The sequence below is a fragment of the Aspergillus thermomutatus genome (assembly GCF_002237265.1).
Source record: "Aspergillus thermomutatus strain HMR AF 39 chromosome Unknown NODE_6, whole genome shotgun sequence".
In the NCBI taxonomy this organism is placed as follows: domain Eukaryota; kingdom Fungi; phylum Ascomycota; class Eurotiomycetes; order Eurotiales; family Aspergillaceae; genus Aspergillus; species Aspergillus thermomutatus.
In genome coordinates this window covers 48,625-68,958 of record NW_020798054.1, presented here as the reverse complement: position 1 = coordinate 68,958, position 20,334 = coordinate 48,625, and the positions used below count along the sequence as shown (strand labels likewise).

At 49.7% G+C, this 20,334-nt stretch overlaps 7 protein-coding genes across 7 annotated transcripts; 4 read left to right on the top strand and 3 right to left on the bottom strand.

The window, feature by feature from the left end:
- Positions 1 to 2,328: 2,328 nt before the first annotated feature.
- CDV56_106780 (cupin domain-containing protein) lies at positions 2,329 to 2,919 on the bottom strand (the record flags this gene model as incomplete). Its single annotated transcript, XM_026760399.1, has 1 exon — positions 2,329 to 2,919. The coding sequence occupies one exon, from the start codon at positions 2,917 to 2,919 to the stop codon at positions 2,329 to 2,331; it is 591 nt and encodes a 196-aa protein (XP_026618574.1).
- A 1,592-nt stretch (positions 2,920 to 4,511) lies between these two features.
- CDV56_106660 (uncharacterized protein) lies at positions 4,512 to 5,159 on the bottom strand (the record flags this gene model as incomplete). The annotated part of the gene is made up of 2 exons (XM_026760279.1): positions 4,512 to 4,969; positions 5,024 to 5,159. The coding sequence occupies 2 exons, from the start codon at positions 5,157 to 5,159 to the stop codon at positions 4,512 to 4,514; spliced, it is 594 nt and encodes a 197-aa protein (XP_026618573.1).
- Positions 5,160 to 6,715: 1,556 nt separating this feature from the next.
- Positions 6,716 to 7,872, top strand: ADH1_3 (zinc-dependent alcohol dehydrogenase; the record flags this gene model as incomplete). Its single annotated transcript, XM_026760113.1, has 3 exons — positions 6,716 to 7,375; positions 7,423 to 7,777; positions 7,826 to 7,872. 3 exons carry the CDS (start codon positions 6,716 to 6,718, stop codon positions 7,870 to 7,872), a joined length of 1,062 nt encoding a protein of 353 aa, XP_026618572.1.
- Positions 7,873 to 9,287: 1,415 nt separating this feature from the next.
- Positions 9,288 to 10,923, top strand: CDV56_106296 (aldehyde dehydrogenase family protein; the record flags this gene model as incomplete). The annotated part of the gene is made up of 4 exons (XM_026759915.1): positions 9,288 to 9,346; positions 9,395 to 10,596; positions 10,648 to 10,717; positions 10,773 to 10,923. 4 exons carry the CDS (start codon positions 9,288 to 9,290, stop codon positions 10,921 to 10,923), a joined length of 1,482 nt encoding a protein of 493 aa, XP_026618571.1.
- Positions 10,924 to 11,605: 682 nt separating this feature from the next.
- On the top strand, positions 11,606 to 12,862 carry CDV56_106168 (transcriptional activator of ethanol catabolism AlcS; the record flags this gene model as incomplete). Its single annotated transcript, XM_026759787.1, has 8 exons — positions 11,606 to 11,796; positions 11,847 to 11,936; positions 12,003 to 12,103; positions 12,162 to 12,215; positions 12,271 to 12,339; positions 12,386 to 12,561; positions 12,634 to 12,770; positions 12,817 to 12,862. The coding sequence occupies 8 exons, from the start codon at positions 11,606 to 11,608 to the stop codon at positions 12,860 to 12,862; spliced, it is 864 nt and encodes a 287-aa protein (XP_026618570.1).
- Positions 12,863 to 13,683: 821 nt separating this feature from the next.
- CDV56_106078 (GPI anchored serine-threonine rich protein) lies at positions 13,684 to 14,307 on the bottom strand (the record flags this gene model as incomplete). Its single annotated transcript, XM_026759697.1, has 1 exon — positions 13,684 to 14,307. One exon carries the CDS (start codon positions 14,305 to 14,307, stop codon positions 13,684 to 13,686), a length of 624 nt encoding a protein of 207 aa, XP_026618569.1.
- Positions 14,308 to 17,343: 3,036 nt separating this feature from the next.
- On the top strand, positions 17,344 to 19,976 carry CDV56_105682 (putative extracellular cysteine-rich protein; the record flags this gene model as incomplete). The annotated part of the gene is made up of 17 exons (XM_026759301.1): positions 17,344 to 17,380; positions 17,431 to 17,507; positions 17,561 to 17,599; positions 17,650 to 17,733; positions 17,798 to 17,929; positions 17,986 to 18,117; positions 18,178 to 18,261; positions 18,312 to 18,395; positions 18,446 to 18,571; positions 18,630 to 18,758; positions 18,822 to 18,950; positions 19,015 to 19,140; positions 19,203 to 19,325; positions 19,384 to 19,506; positions 19,572 to 19,694; positions 19,746 to 19,868; positions 19,920 to 19,976. 17 exons carry the CDS (start codon positions 17,344 to 17,346, stop codon positions 19,974 to 19,976), a joined length of 1,728 nt encoding a protein of 575 aa, XP_026618568.1.
- Positions 19,977 to 20,334: the final 358 nt, after the last annotated feature.

Genomic DNA, 20,334 nt, shown 5'->3' with positions numbered 1-20,334 from the left:
AAGCGAACAAAAGTGTGCAGTAGTTTGGTATCTGGTGGGTTGGCCAATGGAATGATGGAGGACCTTCCGGAGAGCTCGAGATGAAGCTCATCCGCAGAAAGCGGGGGAGTATATCATCTCTACCAGGGAGGGTGCCACGTCAACAAGGCACATCTGTTCCAGACGCCATGCCCTTTATTTCTCCTGTGATAGGTGGCCTAGTCTTCCCTTACCCTGTCCATACTGGTTCAACGATGACTGAATACTTACTATATCCCTGTGACTGTGCAAGCACCTATTTCCGTGGAGTAATTAATGGCTGGGGTATTTCATGATGGATCATTTAACATTTGCTCCTTTTCCCACACTGGAGAGAGCTCAAAGAACCCTAAACTTTGCCGTGGTTCTCCTTTGATTTAAAGGTGGACCAATATCTGACTAGACCGGTTTTTCTACATTGATTGCAAGTCCCAGCTGATTTGCGAGTCCGACACATCCTGGTTCAATATAGTTGTCAATCAGAGGTCCGATCAACAAACTAGTCATGGACGTATCTCAACCAACTACGCTTTACGGCGAACGTCGCCTTGAAATTATCCGACTTTACTTACTTGAAGGCTGGAAACTCGAGCAAATCAAATTGGAATTTGAGCAGAGACAATCGGGGTCTGAACCCCGACTAACGTAAGTGATAGGCCAAATGTGAAGTTCCCCTACACGTACTTATCAGATTGCCAGAATTGACCAATGGAAAAGCTTTTTACGAACCCAAGCGATCTTCAAGAATCTCAGTGAAGAGGAAGTAGTCTTTATCAAGAGCAGGCTTGGTCTGACAGCAGGACCATGGAACTGTTTGATCCTTGCCAGTGACGTTCTCTTGGACAACCTCGAAGTTGAGAAGCGGTACAAGAGGAAGAGACGACACCTCCAGGACTTTCGACCTCCAAATCGCAGAGTTCTAACGTTTATTCCTCTACATTTTGACTCACTCGCCTCAGTGAACCCGACACTTTCAAAAACTTCCAGCGACTTTTGTTCAGTACGCGGGTCCACTTTGAGACTTCCTTCGACTCGGGCAGATGGACGTCAGATGACGCGGGGCTTGTACGCCAGAAGTGCTGAGCTCCGGACCGGGTTGACAGAGCTCAGCAAGCTGCACAACATGGTTTTTGATGCTTTGAAACAATTCAGAATGGGTAGAAATGATAGAGCTGGGGCACTAATACGAACAGCATTTCTACACCCCAAATCCATTGTGCAGAATTACCATCATCGTCAATTCTCGGATATTCTCGCTATCTTGCTCTTGCTCCGACGGGATGGGCATTACGGATTTCAGCAAATCACTGACAGAATATCTTGTCTACTGGGCAAGACTAGTCTTGTCTCAGAACGAGCCCCGTAGAATTATGTTTGAATCCTTGGAGAACTTACCTCTGGACTCAATCGGTCATTTATACCTGGCCGTCGATGCCTATTTTCGACATCTGTGGATGGCGAGGATCGGACAAGATGGAATCAAGGCTTATTATTCTTACAATCAAGCCAGCTTTCCGCGAGCCGATCCAAGTGGATTCTATGACCTGTATCGAGGAAAAGGTTTGAACGATATCACGGATACACTCGAAAGTGTCGATAGGGAGTTGGGCGAGTATAGCCACGAGACGTTGTGTTTATGGCACACCGCAATCAGGTATCTCTGGAGTGAAGAAAGGTACAGAGAGATGGTAGTTCTCTGTCAAAGCCTGTGCAGGCGTCTTGAACTCCTTGGAAGTGAATACGATTATAGTCAGCAACGACAGTTGAACCTCGACGCTTCGCTGAGCTTCTATTTGCTCGGTGAGGCACAGGAAGCGCAGAAAGATCTGTATGATGCTCGCAGAGCTTTTGTGGCGTCAGTCGAGTTGCGAAGTCAGCTTGTTCCCAGTGATTCTTGGGATCCAGGAAAAGCAGCCGCATTAAGAAAGCTGGAGTCAGTCGCTATAACGCTGGGAGATGTGTTTGTAGCAAACTACTTTAGGGGGCAGCTGAATATGATATACTCTGCTGTGGAAAGCAAAGATATGGAGGAACGGGCAATGCATGCCACAGTGGTCGGAACTCGGACATGAATGAGTGACATACCCCAATGTACCCTTAGCATTTTACATAAACCTCTCGCAGATTGTGAATATGGACTATGAGAATGCGTAATATGGTTTGGAAGGGTTTAAGTCAATTCCTATGTGTCTCCCAAATTATCCACACAGGACCATAATTTTCCATGACGAGAATCCATAAACCCCAATACGACAGGTAGAAGCCCCTTTTCTTCAGGAAACAACATTAGTTCTGATTCAGAACTGCCACTCAATCCTCCTCCTCTGGAGGATCATAGATCTCCCCAGCCGGCGTCTTCTCCAACCTCACCCCATCCTCAGTCACAATCTCCTTGCTCGGCACCACAACGGCAAACAGCCTTGCCAATGTATTCCCCCGGTTGATCCACTCATGATTCGTCCCGCGGACGACAATCACATCGTGCTCCTTCAGCACCTTTTCCTCCCCGCCGTCAGTCCGGAACCCCACCGTCCCAGAAAGCACAACGACATAATCCAAGGACAGCGTACGATGCATCCATCCGGCTTCAGCGGGAGGTAGATCAATGATCCGGCACGAGGGACCTTTGGTATCGGCAAGAGGAACAAGAGTCCGGTGGGGATCCTTGATAGGGCGCATGTTGTCGACGGGGAAGCCGCGGGATCGGTGGATCTGAATCGCGCCGAAGCCCGAGGTTGGGCCTGGTGCTTCGAAGCGCGGAGCGGTGGTTGGGTCGTAGGGGTAGAGGAGCTCGTCTGAGGCGAAGTGGGCTTTGCCTTTGGAGTCGTGCGCGGTGATGACGCGACGAATGGGAACAGACATGTCTATGGGCTGTGATGGGATATCGTTGGAATCTGCCATTCTGACTCGCTCGAATTTCTGGTAGAAAGAAACTGGGAGGTATGACTGCGTGTTTGAAAGGAAGAAGAGAGGGAAAAGCAGCCTTTTATGTGCCTGAATGAGGCTGAACTAAAGACCATTAGCCCTTTTTATATAGTTGGTCAGCATGCTGAAAAGTACATGCGATGAGGGATTGGTAATCTCATTTATAATCCTCAATTTGTAAGCAAGTATTTTCCCCAGTGCTCTCAGAAGCCCTTGCCTAGTTTCAAATTAAGCAGAAGCTGCAATAATTGTATTAATCAGTAGTTATTGGTAAGTAAACGCGGAAGAGTTATGGCCAAATATTGTTTGGATGTACAAATAGCTCAACCCGCATGGTTGTACCGTATATTCGAAAGCATAGTCCGCTGCACCTTTGCGGACTTAGACCATTGAAATTATACCAAACTACGTATCGAGAGAAGCATACATGTTTTGGGCCTACGAGCCGTCCTTGAGAATGGTCCAGTAAAGTGCCTCTGGGCATGATGCGACCTGCCAGATGGAATATTTGGCATGCAAACCAGGAACCAACAACCTACGGCAATGATAGTGTATGGCAAACGAGCCCGTTCTAGAGCATGATGCGCAGGCGGACCAGGACTTTATTCTAGAGGCAGTATATGTACTGGCTGTTGTGCAAATCATCTTACCAACCGTACCCCCATAAAACACCCCGTCACAACCGACAGAGTAGGCATTCCCCGCCCAAGTTCAACGTCACTTTCAGCGCCTGACTACTCCTCCGCAATCTGGCTTGCATACTTTACCATCCCCGACTCCACCAGACTCGTTGCCCAAAACAGGGTTGAGCGATGTTTCAGCAGCCGCAGTGGCAGCATGGCAAGGTCTCGTTTCTTAACCTGCGCGAGAAGAGATTGATGAAGAAGACAGGAGACACCGCCAGAAGCACAGTGATCCGGTCATTGCTCCGGCTGTAGGTGTCTCCACCTCATTGCGTAGATAAAAGGAGACTCAGCAATCCCACCGAACAAAGCCCCATCCCAAAGAACTCGATTTGTTTGAGACGGAGATGCCAGACGCGGTAGGTCCGGCCTGACAGAGTTGTGAACATCACCAGAGTGATCAAGTAGTCACTGGGCTTTTGACAGTGGAAAGTCCTTGCATCCTTGCGCCAAGTGTAATTTTTGCTGTCACAGGCTTCTACATGTCGCTCTCGGAAGGATCCATTTGACGCTGGCAGTTTGGGGCCGGATACCATCGAGGCATGTATTGTAGGGAAATCTCTATATTTGTCAAAGTAAAAGCTTTGATAAGGAGGGAACAAAATATGCACATCTACTGCTGCACAGCTGATGTATGGAGCTGTAGCGAATTCTACGAGGACCTAACAACAGTCACTGAACAGCTCCGGAGTGGAGGGAGATAGTACTGGCAAAGAAGAACCCGCCTCTTATATTCTGCCACGCGAATACCTTTCTTGAAGGAGACAATGTCGTCTTGAAGGAGTACGAACCTACTACCCCGGGGGTATTCAAAGCTGCTGAACGAGATGTACAGGCTGTAAAATCATCATAGGGTATTAATGCTGGCTAAATACAGGGCTATTGCTATACAGAATCATCGTAATCCGACTGGAGAAACGTACTGGACCACCCACTTCCTATTGCAAACGCAAGCAGAGTATCCGTCTGTGGTGCTTGGTCTATAGCATCACTCTGGGGAGAGTCCAAGAGGAAAGGATCTTCCAGTTCACTTTGAGCGTCACTCAATTCCTGGCCGATGAAGGGGTCCTCTGCACAGATCGTCCACGGATTGAAGTCATGATAGGGATATATCGTTTGCTCCGAGATTGGGCTCCGTGTCGTGGACTGAACCCCGATATCTTTGCATGGGACTGTGTGATTCAATGGGGTGTATGCATAGTTGTTTCGAAAAGGTACGTTGTACTGTATGGTGAAGACTCTATACGAGCCCTCCTCGAGATACTTTGGCTTCTTGCGCACGCCGTCGCGGCAAGAGTCTGCACAACCGCGCTTCACACAGGATTGACATGGTCGCTCGTTGCCTGGTAGATCCGGATCAGTACTGATAGCTGACTGGTACTGCAACTCTCACTTACCACATGTCTGATGCGATTTCTGACAAGCAGAGCAAGCTCTTCTAGCCTTCTTTCTTCGCGGTCTCGAAGCTTCATTTGTGTCTGCTGTTGGTGTTTTCGTGCCGTTCAGGCTTTGAGAGTGGAATGATGTGGCCATTGTTGTTTCCCGCGCAGAGGTCTTTCTGTAGGAGCAATAACGAGCCTGCAGTCTCATATGGACGTTAGTGTCGCATGTTAAATATGCATATTATTTGAATCATGATGGAGAAGCACAGGCAAAGCATACAATACAGACGGACCTATGTGGCTGCAATCAGCGTCCATAACTGCTGAGCGGCTCCGGACAGATCTGCGTCATGCGGATCCCAACTTTTGATGCTTGATTGCCAGTTTTGGTGGCGACTGAGACCTAGTAGAATCTAGTAGCGTCGATTTCCGCCATCATCGTCGATCTATATCACCAATCAGGAGGTTAGACACCATTCTGTTTGGTTGAGAGCTAGGGATAGAGACGCTCTGTGCCGACGGTAGGTTGATCGAGTCCCAAATCTCAGTCAGCCAATGAATTTCACGATGGAGGGCCTATTTCCATGAGCGGCTCCGCATAATGGTCAAGGTAAAACCGACGGTCAAGATTGGCAAGCCATGCCCCTCCCAGAGCGGCTCCGAGCTTCCAGACGTATTAGGATATGCCAATCGTGACTGGGTCTGGAACCATCCGGATTGCTCTCGCCAATCAGATGACTCCGTTCGATGAGATCTCTCTCGAGGGATTCCTTTCTCGACAGATCAGCTCTAGTCAATCAGGTCTCGGCCTGAAATTAGAGTTTGTGCGGAACCGCACAAGGCCTTCCCCGCATCCGCTGTCACTAGGTACTAGATATCTGGGGTATTAACTGTATTATTAGCTTTAAGCTCAATTTTGACAGCCCTTGTGAGATCTTTTAATCAATAGAACGAGCTTTACTATGGTTCGGACATATGGAACTCCATCTCCTTGTTTGTAATTCAGTCAAAGACACACTTTGAGCAATGTAAATTTGACCGTAGAGCTACCTTAGAGTTACTCCGAACGCCATGAGCGCCCTGGAATAGTCTGGACCATGATTAGTTAGCGTGCAACGTACTATTGTCGGGTTTCCCCCGCATACTGGGTTCCTGCTATTATTGATTGACTGGGGCGCGAGCTCTGGCCGAACTCTAGCCTCTACGCTATTATTTTCTAGCCTGTAGATCCTCGGGCACAAGGAAGTAGAATGTGGAATTATTACCAGAAGTATACTTTGCGCCAGAGAATTGAGTGAGTTAGACTGGTGGTGGGATACCCCATGGGGATGATCGGGACTCATGGGGATTCTGGGGAAATGGAGCGCATCGGGAGAAACGCTTCCATCCCTCAATGCGCAAACTGCATTGGCTCAGGTATCAGTAACGGGGAGATATTGGCCAATCATCGATCTGGAAGTGACATCCCAACAGACTCCACTGGACTGCGTATCCTGAGTTCCCCTCTCGATCGTATTCCGTGTCCCCGTCTACAGCGTGGAGCGAGGGGAACACACTCTCTCCATTTATACAGCCACCAAAGAACTATAAGAACCATCAAGGTACTCGAGTCAATCCAGATCCATCTCATCAATCATCAATCACATCTCGCTTCACTCACACACAATCTCAATTTCTTCCAGAACCTCGCCCCACTTTACAACAACCATGACTAAGGTCTCCATCCCCTCCATGCAATGGGCCCAAGTGGCCGAGAAAGTCGGCGGCCCCCTGGTCCTCAAGCAAATCCCCGTCGCCCAGCCCGGCCCTGACGAGATCCTCGTCAAGATCCGCTACTCAGGCGTCTGCCACACGGACCTCCACGCCATGAACGGCGACTGGCCCATCCCAGTCAAGATGCCTCTAGTGGGCGGCCACGAGGGTGCAGGCATCGTCGTGGCCAAGGGTGATCTCGTCACTGAATTCGAGATCGGCGACCACGCCGGCATCAAGTGGTTGAATGGATCTTGTCTCGCGTGTGAATTCTGCAAGCAGGCGGATGAACCGCTTTGCCAGCATGCCTTGCTGTCGGGGTACACCGTTGACGGAACCTTCCAGCAGTACACCATTGGCAAGGCGACGCATGCGTCCAAGATTCCCAAGAACGTTCCTCTGGATGCGGTGGCGCCGGTGCTGTGTGCGGGTATCACGGTGTACAAGGGCTTGAAGGAGTCCGGGGCTCGGCCTGGGCAGACTGTTGCCATTGTTGGTGCGGGTGGTGGGTTGGGATCTCTAGCGCAGCAGTATGCGCGTGCCATGGGGTTGCGGGTTATCGCTATTGATGGCGGGGATGAGAAGAGGGTGATGTGTGAGCAGCTTGGTGCCGAGGTTTGTTATGGTCACTCTCATAAACATGGGGATACTAACGGCTGCAGGCATATGTTGATTTCACCAAGTCCAGTGACCTGGTCGCTGATGTCAAGGCAGCCACTCCAGATGGCCTGGGTGCCCATGCCGTGATTCTCCTGGCTGTTTCGGAGAAGCCCTTCCAGCAGGCTACCGAGTACGTTCGCTCGCGCGGTACTGTCGTTGCCATTGGATTGCCTGCGAATGCCTTCCTGAGGGCGCCAGTCCTCAACACTGTCGTGCGCATGATCAACATCAAGGGCAGCTATGTCGGTAACAGACAGGATGGTGTCGAGGCTATCGATTTCTTTGCTCGGGGCTTGATCAAAGCTCCTTTCAAGACTGCTCCTCTTGAGGATCTGCCGAAGATCTATGAGCTCATGGGTATGTTCCCTTTCAATCACGTTGTGGACCTAGCTAACGGATTGATAGAACAAGGCAAGATTGCGGGTCGCTACGTGCTTGAGTTGCCTGAATAAATTTCCTATCTTAGATTACTATAGTTTTGTGTTCTGCGCTGAGCAATATGAAGAATGTCAGACATGTATGGAATGAGATAGTTCAAATGTCGTCGTGTTGTCTTTACTCAATTCAAACCATCAATTTATTTTTGTCGTTGATACATTCAAGTAGCCTGTGCTTGATCATAGACACATGCACATTAAATTGACCTTACTTTGGACTTTCCTCTTGTATCGGATTGTAAGGCTACTATAATTTCATCCTGTTTGAGTACATCAATTAGAGACTACTTAGCGAACCGCATACTGAATCACGTTTTAATTTGATAAGTATTGACTATTGCTCATTACCTATGACTGACATATTGCTAATGACATGTTGCTAGTGATATAGATGATAAGATATATTGCGTTCTTATACGCCATACTGTGTAAATTTTGCTTTGAATGGGAATAGTCTTGGTGTCGGGCTTGATTCTCCTATAGTCGGTGTATTTCCTGTCCGAATTGAAAAGGGCGAGATACTGTAGAATACCACCATCGGCACATTCTCACCCGAGAATCAACTCCAGCATCATTTGAGTGGAAACTCTGACAGCTGACAGCTGTCCTGCCCTACAGAGTACAGCCTACTCCTAGAGTCCTGGGGATACCGGATACCCCGCCGCGAGGATCCGTTGCCAAGCGTATGCGGATCCGAGAGCGGCTCCGATCTGACGCAGAGTAGAACCAGGCCCCACGGGATCCACCATTGATTTGCTACTGGTACTTGGATGTTTGTTCACTCCGCGGATTCTCGGACTGTCGTGGCTGACTGCGAATCTCCGGGACAGACTTCGTCGAGACGCGGAGGGTTGTTTGCTACAGATCTTCGATAAGTGACGTAAAGTGATACTCATGACCAATTGAACTGTTGCATACGAGGTCACTTGATGCGTGGAATGCGCTACCATTACGGTCAATATCCAATACCAATGCTCTACGCGTGCTTTGGCTAACTTGATGTTCCAGCTGTCCGAAGTCCTGACAACTAGTCTGTGGAAGAATTCCCTCTTCAAGCAGTTCCTAGAAATCCCGGGAAGAACTTTGGAGGTTCCTCTCGTCGCAGACTCGCAGCCTCGTGTGGATCTCTATTAGGACAGATGCGGAACCTCAGGACAAAACCACCCAGTCACCGAGTTAAACCTCGTTTAGCAATCATGAAGAATGTGGAGTGCGGAGGGATGGAGATGCGGAGTCATGGATCCTACCCTTCCATTTGTCACCATCCTTGCTACCCCCCTTGGCCCGGGGCATGTGCAATATGACACTCTGCTATAAGAGTAAGCAAAGGAAGCACAGGCCTCGCCCTTTTTCTGACACTCATATCTTTTGCACGTTCAACTTCATTCCACTCCTTCTCAATCTGACACGCATCTTCACTGTCCTTCAATATGGCTCTCTTCCAGACCATCGTCACTCCTACTGTCACATATGAGCAACCACTAGGGCTGTATGTTACACAATAAGTCCATGATTCCCTGGCTAACATTACTGAAAGGTTCATCAACAACGAATTCGTCCCCGGCGTAGAAGGCAAAACCTTCGAAACCATCAACCCCCACGACGAAAAACCCATCGTAGCCGTCCACGAGGCCACCGAAAAAGATGTTGATATTGCCGTCGAAGCCGCCCGCAAAGCCTTCAAAGGCGCATGGAAGGACGTCATCCCCTCAGAGCGCGGCCGTCTCCTAACTCGCCTTGCGGATCTTCTCGAACGCGACATGGATACCATCGCCGCCATCGAGGCCCTTGACAACGGCAAGGCCGTCCACATGGCCAAGGGGGATGTTGCTCTCTCTGCAAACTGCATCCGGTACTATGGCGGCTGGGCCGATAAGATCGTCGGCCAAACAATCGATACCAACCCTGGCAGTCTGACGTACACCCGTCACGAACCGGTTGGCGTCTGTGGCCAGATCATTCCATGGAATTTCCCGCTGCTCATGTGGTCGTGGAAGATTGGGCCTGCCATTTCCACTGGCAATACAGTTGTCCTCAAGACCGCCGAGCAAACGCCGCTTTCGGCACTGTACGTCGCCAAACTGGTCAAGGAAGCTGGCTTCCCACCAGGCGTTATCAACATCATCTCGGGATTCGGACGAGTGGCTGGCGCTGCCATCGCGGCCCATATGGATATCGACAAGGTCGCCTTTACCGGTTCTACTCTTGTTGGTCGCCAGATTCTCCAGGTTGCGGCCAAGAGCAACCTGAAGAAAGTCACCCTGGAGCTCGGCGGCAAGTCTCCCAACATCATCTTCCCCGACGCCGATCTGGACGACGCGATCAAATACGTGAACCTGGGTATCTACTTCAACCACGGGCAATGCTGTGCCGCTGGATCTCGTGTTCTCGTGCATGAGGCCATCTATGATAAATTCCTGGCTCTCTTCAAGCAGCGCGCGGAGGAAAACAAGGTCGGCGACCCATTCCACCCGGAGACATTCCAGGGGCCCCAGGTCTCCCAGATCCAGTTTGACCGCATCATGGGATACATCGACGAGGGCAAGAAGGCAGGTGCCAAGGTTGTTACTGGTGGAGCGCGCCATGGCGAACAAGGCTACTACATCCAGCCTACCATCTTCGCGGATGTCCATGAGGAGATGAAGATTGTCAAAGAGGAGATCTTTGGGCCTGTTTGCACAGTGCAGAAGTTTGGCTCCGAGGAGGAGGCTATCGAGATCGCTAACAATACAAACTACGGTGAGTGCCTACCTTCATATCTCCATGATTCGATGCTGACTGAGGTTGTAGGGTTGGCGGCCGCTGTTCACACTACCAATCTCAACACGGCCATCCGGGTATCCAATGCTATCAGAGCTGGGTATGTTTCCATCCATTCCCGCGACCTCAGCAATTGTTCGCTAACTATATCTTAGAACTGTATGGATCAACAACTACAACACCTTCCTTTCCCAGATGCCATTCGGCGGCTTCAAGGAATCAGGATTGGGTCGCGAGCTGGGATCGTACGCTCTTGACAACTACACACAGGTCAAGACTGTGCACGTTCGTATTCAGGGTGCTTAGTTTGTAGCTAACGTATTGGATTACCCTCTGTTGCATGAACGAATCTGTTTGTGATTTATCTGGCATCTTGCATTTCCTGACTCCTTCAGTCCATTGCAGTTCAGTAGGGTAAATGATCAAACAAATCTATGTCTCACTGGCATGCAAGAAACCAAACTGTTGTTGATAATGAATGAGTTCATGGAATAGTGCAATTAAAGCCTTCCTGTTCTGTGAAAATTGAGTAGACCATCGTCAGTACCGCCGAATCCCGAATTCAGACAATCACAGCTCCAGACAAGGGTATACCCCATACCCAGGTGTTCTCATTGTTGACCAGTATCATGAAAGTGGGTTACTCCTTAACGCCTCTCAGCACTAGAGATCCGGTGCATATTGATCTACCGAATCATGACCCCAGGCAAAAGCCACATCGATGAAGGGATGGGCTAGATTTCCGTTTCTACTCCGCTTCCCCGGGTCCTACCCAAAAAGGAAATTATATTCGTGCTGATCCTACGACTCCGCTCGACCGGGGATTAAGGGGCTATCAATGGGAACTCTCTATAAACTATTCAACTGAGGGCCGCTGTATAAGGACCCAGCCTCGTCCTTACCCCGGATTTTGAATCTATCCCCAGATTTCCCCATCACTCCATCTCACCTTTGCGGCATCCCTTAACTCGCCAAACTGTCACACACGATGGACACTGAGCTGGGCCATAAGAATCACATGGCGAAGCCCTCGTCTCAGGAGGAGACAGCCATGCCTTCTCTGACGACAATACCTACGTCCGTCACCCTGTCCGCTGAGCAGTTCGAAAAGCTTTACCTGAGCCCCCTGACACAGCGGCAGGGCATGCTCTCGAAGCAGATGGGCAATCCTACCCCTTTGTAACTACCCGCAACGCTTGACGAAAGAGTACATTGAACTGACGGATCAGGGCCCTTGGTGGATTTGTTATCACGACGACGCCTTTGTCTTGCTGCCTTATGGGATGGAGAGGTGCTACTGGAGGGGGAATTGCGTTCACGTAAGAGTGCCAATGTTGTAAAAAGGTTGACACAAGATACAATGCTGATGATATTTACGTCTCTAGTGGTCCGATTGTCTTCCTCGGGGGCGGGCTGCTCGTCCTGACCAGTATTCTGGAGTTTATCCTTGGCAACACTTTTCCCTGCGTTGTCTTCGGCACAATTGGTTCGTTGAGGCAACCTTCGAAGGAGTAAATGAAGCAGGTGAACTGAGAGTATCACAGGGGCATTCTGGTTCGCATTCGGCTGCACCATGACCCCCGCATTCAACGCCGCAGGTTTGTCCCAATTTCCCATCCGTACTTATGCTGCTAACAGGATGCCCCTAAACAGCCCCCTACTCGACCTCCGCTACCAACACAGTAGCGGGACTCCACAGTCCCGACTTCATGAATACATACGGTTCGTGTCGCCCCTCGCCCGGCGGATTATCTTCTGACAGAAGCAGCGTTCCTCTTCATCTCCATGGGCGTCTTGATGGTCATCTTCCTAATCTGCGCGACTCGCACCAACGCCGTCTACGTCTTCATATTCGCGACCCTCATTCTGGTCTTCGTCTTTTTGTCGGCTGCATACTGGCGTCTGGCTGGTGCGGATACACTCGTCGGTAATCGGCTGATTGTGGTATGTCCTGTCCCTCTTTTCGGATCCGGTGAATGTATCGAACCTAGCTAATGCCAACGGTAATGTGGCCAGGCTGCCGGTGCTTCGCTCTTCGTGGCGAGCTTGCTCGGGTTCTATCTCCTGGTGGCACAGTTGTTCGATTCGGTTGGGTTCCCTGTGCGTCTGCCTGTTGGGGACCTGAGTCGTCTTTGGGATCGTCGTGCTGCGAAGTGAGTGCTCTGCTGTTTATCATGCGTGCCGTGCTGACATTCGCAGTGATGGACAGGATCCTGAGTATTCGGCTGGCGCTGGAGAGAAGTAGGTATCTCTATCCTCTCTCGACTATTGTACAGCCGTTTATCGGTGTATTGGATTGGTATCGGTCAATATGGAGTTGTAGGTGAGACGGGGGGTATCTACTATCATAATCTTTCCCTGGTTGGTCGGACGGAAGGGATCAGACTTTTGTCATCATACAAGAACCATTTGACATAGCTTGAAAGACAGTATTCTACTTAATACAACCCTTTCTCCCCAGGTTTGAGGTCTTGTGTTATCTTTGTAAATTAGTTGACAATTTGATACTGACGAATCGACGATAAATCGCTTCTCCTTATTTCTTTCCCTATAGGTCATATATACACGTCTCACTAGCTCATAGATGCTAACCCTCGCACCGTTTCCATGCGAAAAGCTAAGTCATAGTAAAATCTTTCTAATCCCATCGAGAACTCTGCCAGATTGCAACGGAATTGCGTCGTTGAAATCATCTCATTAGAAGTGAGTCTCACAGTTTCACTATCGGATTTACGAGATGCGGTGCCAGATATTCCACCAATCGAGAACGTCAATAGTTGCATCAGAGGCTTAGTCGGTTCAATTAATATGAGATCAGGTCTAGACTGGAATTGAATAGCATGAAGCGTCCAGACTTGTATCGCTCCCCAAGCACCGAATCTACTATATACCACAGAGCAGAGAGTACGATGAACCAAGCATTCATATTAGGATTAGAACTATACGTAGCGGCTGTAGCAAATACACAGCAAACCCAGGAAATGAGTTGAGTCACTCGGCTTCCTTCTATCCTGCACGTCTCCAAGTAGCACTGCCTTTATCAAAAGTGCGAACTGTCAGGATTGTTTACAGGAGAGCGGCTCCTGCAATCAGACCGGCCACAGCACCGAGTCCGGCGTTCAGGTTGGATGCGCCGCCTGTGAACAGAGGGGAGGAAGGGCTGGCGGTGGAGCTGGAGGGGCCCTCACTTCCGGACGCAGAAGGCGAGGGGGTCCAGCTTGGAGTGGAGCTGGGAGAAGTGACGGTGGGCTGAGTGGGGATCACAGGGTGAGAGGTGGGGGTGGAAGTAGAGGTCGAGGTAGACGTGGACGTAGACGTAGAGGTAGAAGTGGTCTCCTCAGTAGTGGTAGTAGCTGTCGCGGTCTCGGTGTGTGTGTTTGTCAGAGTATTGGTAAGAGTGTTGGTCAAGGTGTTGGTGATGGTATCGGTCAAGGTTCCAGTAACGGTTCCGCCGGGTCCAGAGCAGATCTCCCCGATGGGGCAGCAGCCATCGTCCGTGCAGTAGGTGCCTGGCTCGCAGCCACCCTCGCCAATGGGGCAGCAGGTGTAACTGATGGGGATGCAAGCGTCCTTGCAGGTCTTGAAGCCAGTATGTGATTCACAGCTGGAGACCTGGCGGGCAAGGAGGCCGCTGTGGCCTGCCGCAAGGGCGACAGAGGCCAGAAGGGAAGCAGTGATGAGCTTGTACATCGTAAAGATAGAGATAATAACTGATCAGTGAGTGATTGCGGATAGCGATGGAGCGAATGACTAGGCTGACGGAGGAGGATCCAGAGGCATGGAAAGTGGGTAAACCAACCGACCTTATATAGCAAGGTACCTGAACGCCTCGAACCTTAAGGATGACGCGGGGTCATCCAGGAATAGATCACCTCATTAGAATACGAAAGACCAAGCCTGAGCATTGTGTAGTCATTGCACCAAGCGGCATGACTCGTATTCGACCCAGAGATGTGGTTGGATGGATTCACAACACTAACCACCAAGAGAGGGGAATACGAGGTAGCCCGTCCTGGGGCGCTCGAGGCAAATTGCGTCCAAGCTTTGCGACGTGTCATGGTTCTTCTATTGGCTGGAAAGAGCGGAGGGTTGGCAAAGGTTCTTGAATTAATGTGATGAAGAAGCTGTAAGGGCTCTGGTTGGGGGACCCAGAACAAGAGAGAACATACTTCCTAGTCTCGGCATTGGGCACAGACTATGCCTGATCATTACTTCTTCCAGGTATGATCACTTCATTTCGTGAATCCGGCCCATTTTAGGAAAGATGAGCAAAGCCTACTGGGGCTGTTTGCAAGAAGGCGTTCAAATGCCGCTTCGAGCGAAAGTAGTCTCACTGGAAGCAGGGACTTGGCCTTCTGCCTCATCGAAACTGCTTGTTGAATGCTCAGGGATGCACTACTTTTCGCTGCTGAACTGCTGAACTGCTGAACAGAGCTCCTGTCAATATGAGTGCGTCAGTACAAATCAAAGTGATGCAGGATGAAGCATATTCAAAGTCCTTTTACAAGTCAGGACACATACCTATCTTCGAGGTTCCGTTCAACAGATAGCTATTTGCTCTGAATTATTCTCGGCGTATTATTCCTGCTGCATTAGAGCGCTACTAATGCGTGCTATGCAGCTCATAATAGCTTTCCCTTCACTTCGACGGTGTCTCAACGACTGACTCGAACTACCAGGATTGCTTGTTGAAAGAGGCTGTCTGCTGTAGAGGCTCGCCTAGCAATCAAGGCCAGACATCACTATGCCAAAGACGAGATTTCCGAAGTGCAATCGGCTCGGTCGTCGAAAACACAGGACGGCCGACGTCGTATACTTGATCAGTTAAGTTATTGTGGGTGAATGACACCGGATACTAAGATGAAAGCCTTCGTGGTGGGTATGGTTGGTCTGTTGCAGGTCATCGAATATACATCGTCGGACTTCATTTTCTCACTCGTACTATACCCTGCCACATATAGATTGTTCACCAGAATGAGCGTTATCATTGCCTTGGGACACCGTTGCGCTGGCGGGAATGCCACTGACATTGTATTTCTGCCAGCTTCCGCCACCTTCTCACCGTGATCAGACAGACATCGTGCCTCGGTACTGCGTCGCGAGTCATGATCCAGCTCAGCCAGGCATGCTGGAGAGTTTCTACACGATTTGCCACTGAATCAAGACAGATTCTGTTGTATTGTGCGCAATCAGCGCATCTCCCCTCAAGAAATGTGCTTCTCGAATGCAGCAAGCCGTTCGTCTTCTGGGCCAAGAAATTATCGGATACTTTGGTCTGAGTTCTCGCCAAGGTCATAGGATTGATGTGAAGTGAACCCCCAGTGATTGCTTCGAAGTGAATGTAAGTGGATCAATCTGACTTCATCGGATAACCTGTAGACATGGCGCCACCGCATGTTCGACTCCGTCAATGCTGTTGTCCACTCGGTGATCTGAATGTATCGCTGTTGACATGGCAATCGATTATAGAGTACGCTCGGCTCTGGGCGCCAGTGCCAAGCTTGCTCATTTACTTGGACCTGCTCATTGACTGGAGAGGATTGATGGAATCTTGCCACCAAGCAAAAAGTGTCAAGGCGTGGTTGGACCAGTCCGGAGAAGACTGGTGACAGTGACATCGAAGTCGTAAGACATAGGACTGGTATTCAGGGCCTTGGGAAACTCATGTGCCACTGTTTATTGTTGGGTTATACAAGGTATCACTTGCAAACCTATTCTCATGTCCATGACTTTAGTGCCAGAGAGTTACTAGTGTCTCAACACAAAGATGACAACTGCTCTATCAAATTATCTGCTCATTAACAATGTATAGAAGCATTGTCCGCTGCATATTATTATAGCTGCCTTGCCCAAAATTCAACAGCAGATGCAGATTATAGTGATGGTAGTCCATATGGGTCACAGCGCCATTCTCAACATGGTGGTTGCACAGCATCACAGCCATGCTCATGATCCCTCCCATGCTGCTGGCTTGAACGCCTGTGCCCTAGAATGCCATGTAACATTAGGCTGCTTAGTTCGACAGGTCAGGTCTCCACTTCTGAGACTCCAGGAAGCAATGGATATTCGTTCCTCCTGAAATCTAGCGGTATTGCCAGAAAGGCTGCGCTTCGCGGCCAGGTAGTCGGATTACAGCAACCATTCTTTTGCATTGCTGTAGGTGGTAATTAAACTAATAATCAAATTCACTTTCAACATCAGCAAGCTCCGCCATGAAGGCGCATTGAGCAGATCATAATGGGTGGCACTAGAGTCCTAGCAGGGAAAGACTGTTAGCTCTGTACTAGGTCTATGTCTCAATGTGCAGTACTACCCTGAGTACTATATTGTTCACTGACAAGAAGGAAGACTGCATTAGACCTGCAAATTGACTGGACCAGCCTAGTTGAGGTCCATCTGCACTTCGGTTGAAATTAAGCACTTGTATAGTACAAGGCTTAGTGCTGATTTCTCTTCCCTGCGTTATGGGGGGTCGGCAGGCGATTGCTAAACATGTCTCCCAAGGGCAAATCAGGATGCATTGGCCTCATATTAATACCAAACCTTGTGTTTCAAACTGTGCTGTCATCGGTGGGCAGCATATCAGCATTAACTCGGTGCATATGGTAATCTGGACATCTAGCCATCTATATAAACCTTCGTTGGATCACACCATTTCAGCGTGATCTCACACCACAGGCTCACCACCCTCGTTGAAAGCACCACTCCCAGTCTGCCCACTCAAAGATGACGAAGCGCTCGTTGTTCTTCCTCCTTTTCAGCGGTTCGTTATCTGTCCCCTACTCGCCGGCATCAATCTCTGATTTGCAGCAGGCATTGTGTCCGTGGCATATGCCGGTGTTAGATTTCCCCCACATGCAAGGGATGTCAAAGCCGGTGCCAATCCAGCGGTAGGATCTTCTTCCTTGTCTCCACCTCATGGGTGTTAACTTCAAGCCGACAGTGTGTCTTGAACCCAAATGGTTGTCTCTGTAGTGGATTCGTACGTCCAGTTTTCCGGGCTTACACTGCTGTGGCTGACAACTCTTGTAGTGTCCTCCGCTTCTTACGTGCTGCGATGATCTGTGTGTGGATCTACAGACAAACCCCGAGCACTGCGGTACCTGCAATACTGTTGTACGTATATGCCAGCTCCATCTGAAGCAGATGTATTTTCCTCTTAGCTAACGATGCTTCGTAGTGCCCCCCAGAGAATGCCATCTGCAATGGCGGCATTTGCGACCCCCTCTGCATGCCTCCGCAGATAGGATGCGGATTTGACTGTGTTGATTCATCCACCGATCCCAACAACTGCGGAGGATGCGGCATTGTGGTATGTATTCTTTCAACATGAGTGCAGGCCACTTCTAACTCGCCCTGTACCAATAGTGTCCTCCAGAGACCCCTTCTTGCGTTAATAGTATCTGTATCTTCGTCTGCCTGCCTCCGAATATGGAATGCAGTGGCCAATGTGTCGATCCAACCAGCGACCCTAACAACTGCGGAGCTTGCGGCACCGTGGTACGTCTAGACCCTGCTGCTCACACTCGGACGGATATGATCTGATTCAGGTTCCTGCAGTGCCCTAGCGGCGACGCCTGCTGCAATGGCGTCTGCACCCACCTCCAGACATGCCATGACTCTTGCGGGGCATGCGATATTGCGGTAAGCAGCATCAAGCCTTACTTATGGAGATATGCTTACGCATGTGACAGTGCCCGCCTAGCTCGGATTGCTGCAACGGTCTGTGCCAGGATGTTCTCAGTGATCCTGCAAACTGCGGGGGGTGTGGCATTGTGGTATGTCCATTGGGTCCTGCGACAGGGGTATACATAGTGACTTGCAGCAGTGTTCAGAGAATGAAGTTTGCACTGATGGTGTCTGCCAAGTGTGTGCGCCAGGCCAGACAGTGTGTGGTGACACCTGTACTGACCTGAACACTGATCCCAACAACTGCGGTGCGTGTGGTAATGTGGTATGTATAGAGCCTTGTTCCATCACTCAGGAAGCTTACCTGGTCCTGCAAATGGCAGTGCCCTGTTGAACAGCTTTGTGTCAGTGGAGTCTGTGAGACAGTGTGTCCTCCAGACCAGACGGTGTGCAATGGTGTCTGTGTTGATCTCACTACTGATCCTAATAACTGCGGTGCGTGTGATAATGTGGTATGAAACTAGCCCTGTTCCATTATTCCGTTCCTGAGGAAGCTCACCTTGTCCTTATGACAGTGCCCTGATGGACAACTCTGTGTTGGTGGAGTTTGTCAGACAGTGTGTCCTCCGGACCAGACTGAGTGTAGTGGTGTCTGCGTTGACCTTACAACTGATCCGAACAACTGCGGTGCATGTGGTAATGTGGTGAGTATAGCTGCAGGTCCCTGGTTCCAGTTTTAGGAAGCTCACCTTGTCCTGCGACTGGCAGTGTCCTGATGGACAACCTTGCGTTGGTGGAGTCTGTCAAGTGTGCCCTCCGGGCCAGACCGAGTGCAATGGTGTCTGCACTGACACCACGACTGACCCGTTGAACTGTGGCGCTTGTGGAACTCAGGTTGGTTCTTGAGCCTTGTGAGATCATGGGTATGGCTTAGCATACTGATAATGGCCAAACAGTGTCCAGATGGTCAGACATGCACGGATAGCATATGTGGCTGCCCAGATGATCTGACAGACTGCGATGGTATCTGCATTGATACCACTACTGACCCTTTGAACTGCGGTGCTTGTGGAAATCAGGTCCGTCCCAGGTCTTTTAAAGTACTTGATATATCGGGGATACTGATAAACTAAATAGTGTCCAGATGATGAAACCTGCACAGACAGCACATGTGGATGTCCAGATGATCTGATAGACTGTGATGGTGTCTGCACTGATACTACTACTGACCCCTTAAACTGTGGTGCTTGTGGAAATCAGGTCCGTCCCAGCTTCATAGCGAATACTCGATATATTAGAATACTAATACTAACAATGGCCAATAGTGCACTGACGGCCAGATCTGCGCAGCTGGCACATGTGGCTGTCCAAATAATCTAACAGACTGTGGTGGAGTCTGCACTGACACCACTATGGACCCATTGAACTGCGGTGCTTGTGGAAATCAGGTCTGTCCCAGTTTCCAGTACTTGATATGTTAATACTGACAATGGCAATAGTGCACCTTCAGTCAGATCTGCACGGGTGGTACATGTGGCTGTCCAGACAATCTGACAGACTGTGATGGCCTGTGCACTGACACCACTACGGACCCATTGAACTGCGGTGCCTGTGGCAATCAGGTAAGAAGCCATAGTTCCCTAGTGTGTATGTCTGTCTTCTAATGGGAATAGTGTTCCCCCGGCGACATCTGCAGCGGAGGAGTGTGTTTGGTGATGTCCCGGATCTGATAGCTCTATGCTCATGGTAACTGAGTGAACTCTCTTCTACATTTTGTCCCCATGATATGGATTATTAGTGCATGCTGTTGTCGCTCCTTATGCACTCACTACACAGTGGATGTACATCCTTATGGTTAGCTAGCCTTTTGCTGCTACGTGTCGCTAGTCAGCTATTCTTAAATGAATGCAATTGACCACCGCATGATTCGAAGTCCAAGGACTGAATACTCTGAGAGGTAACAGGTTCATGGAACGCGCTGGACAAAGATCTACAAGGAAAATACTCGAAACAGAAACAAAGACAATAACTCTATATTCATCATGGTATCATATCCAAAGCAAATCTATATGCACGAAGCGTAGTATA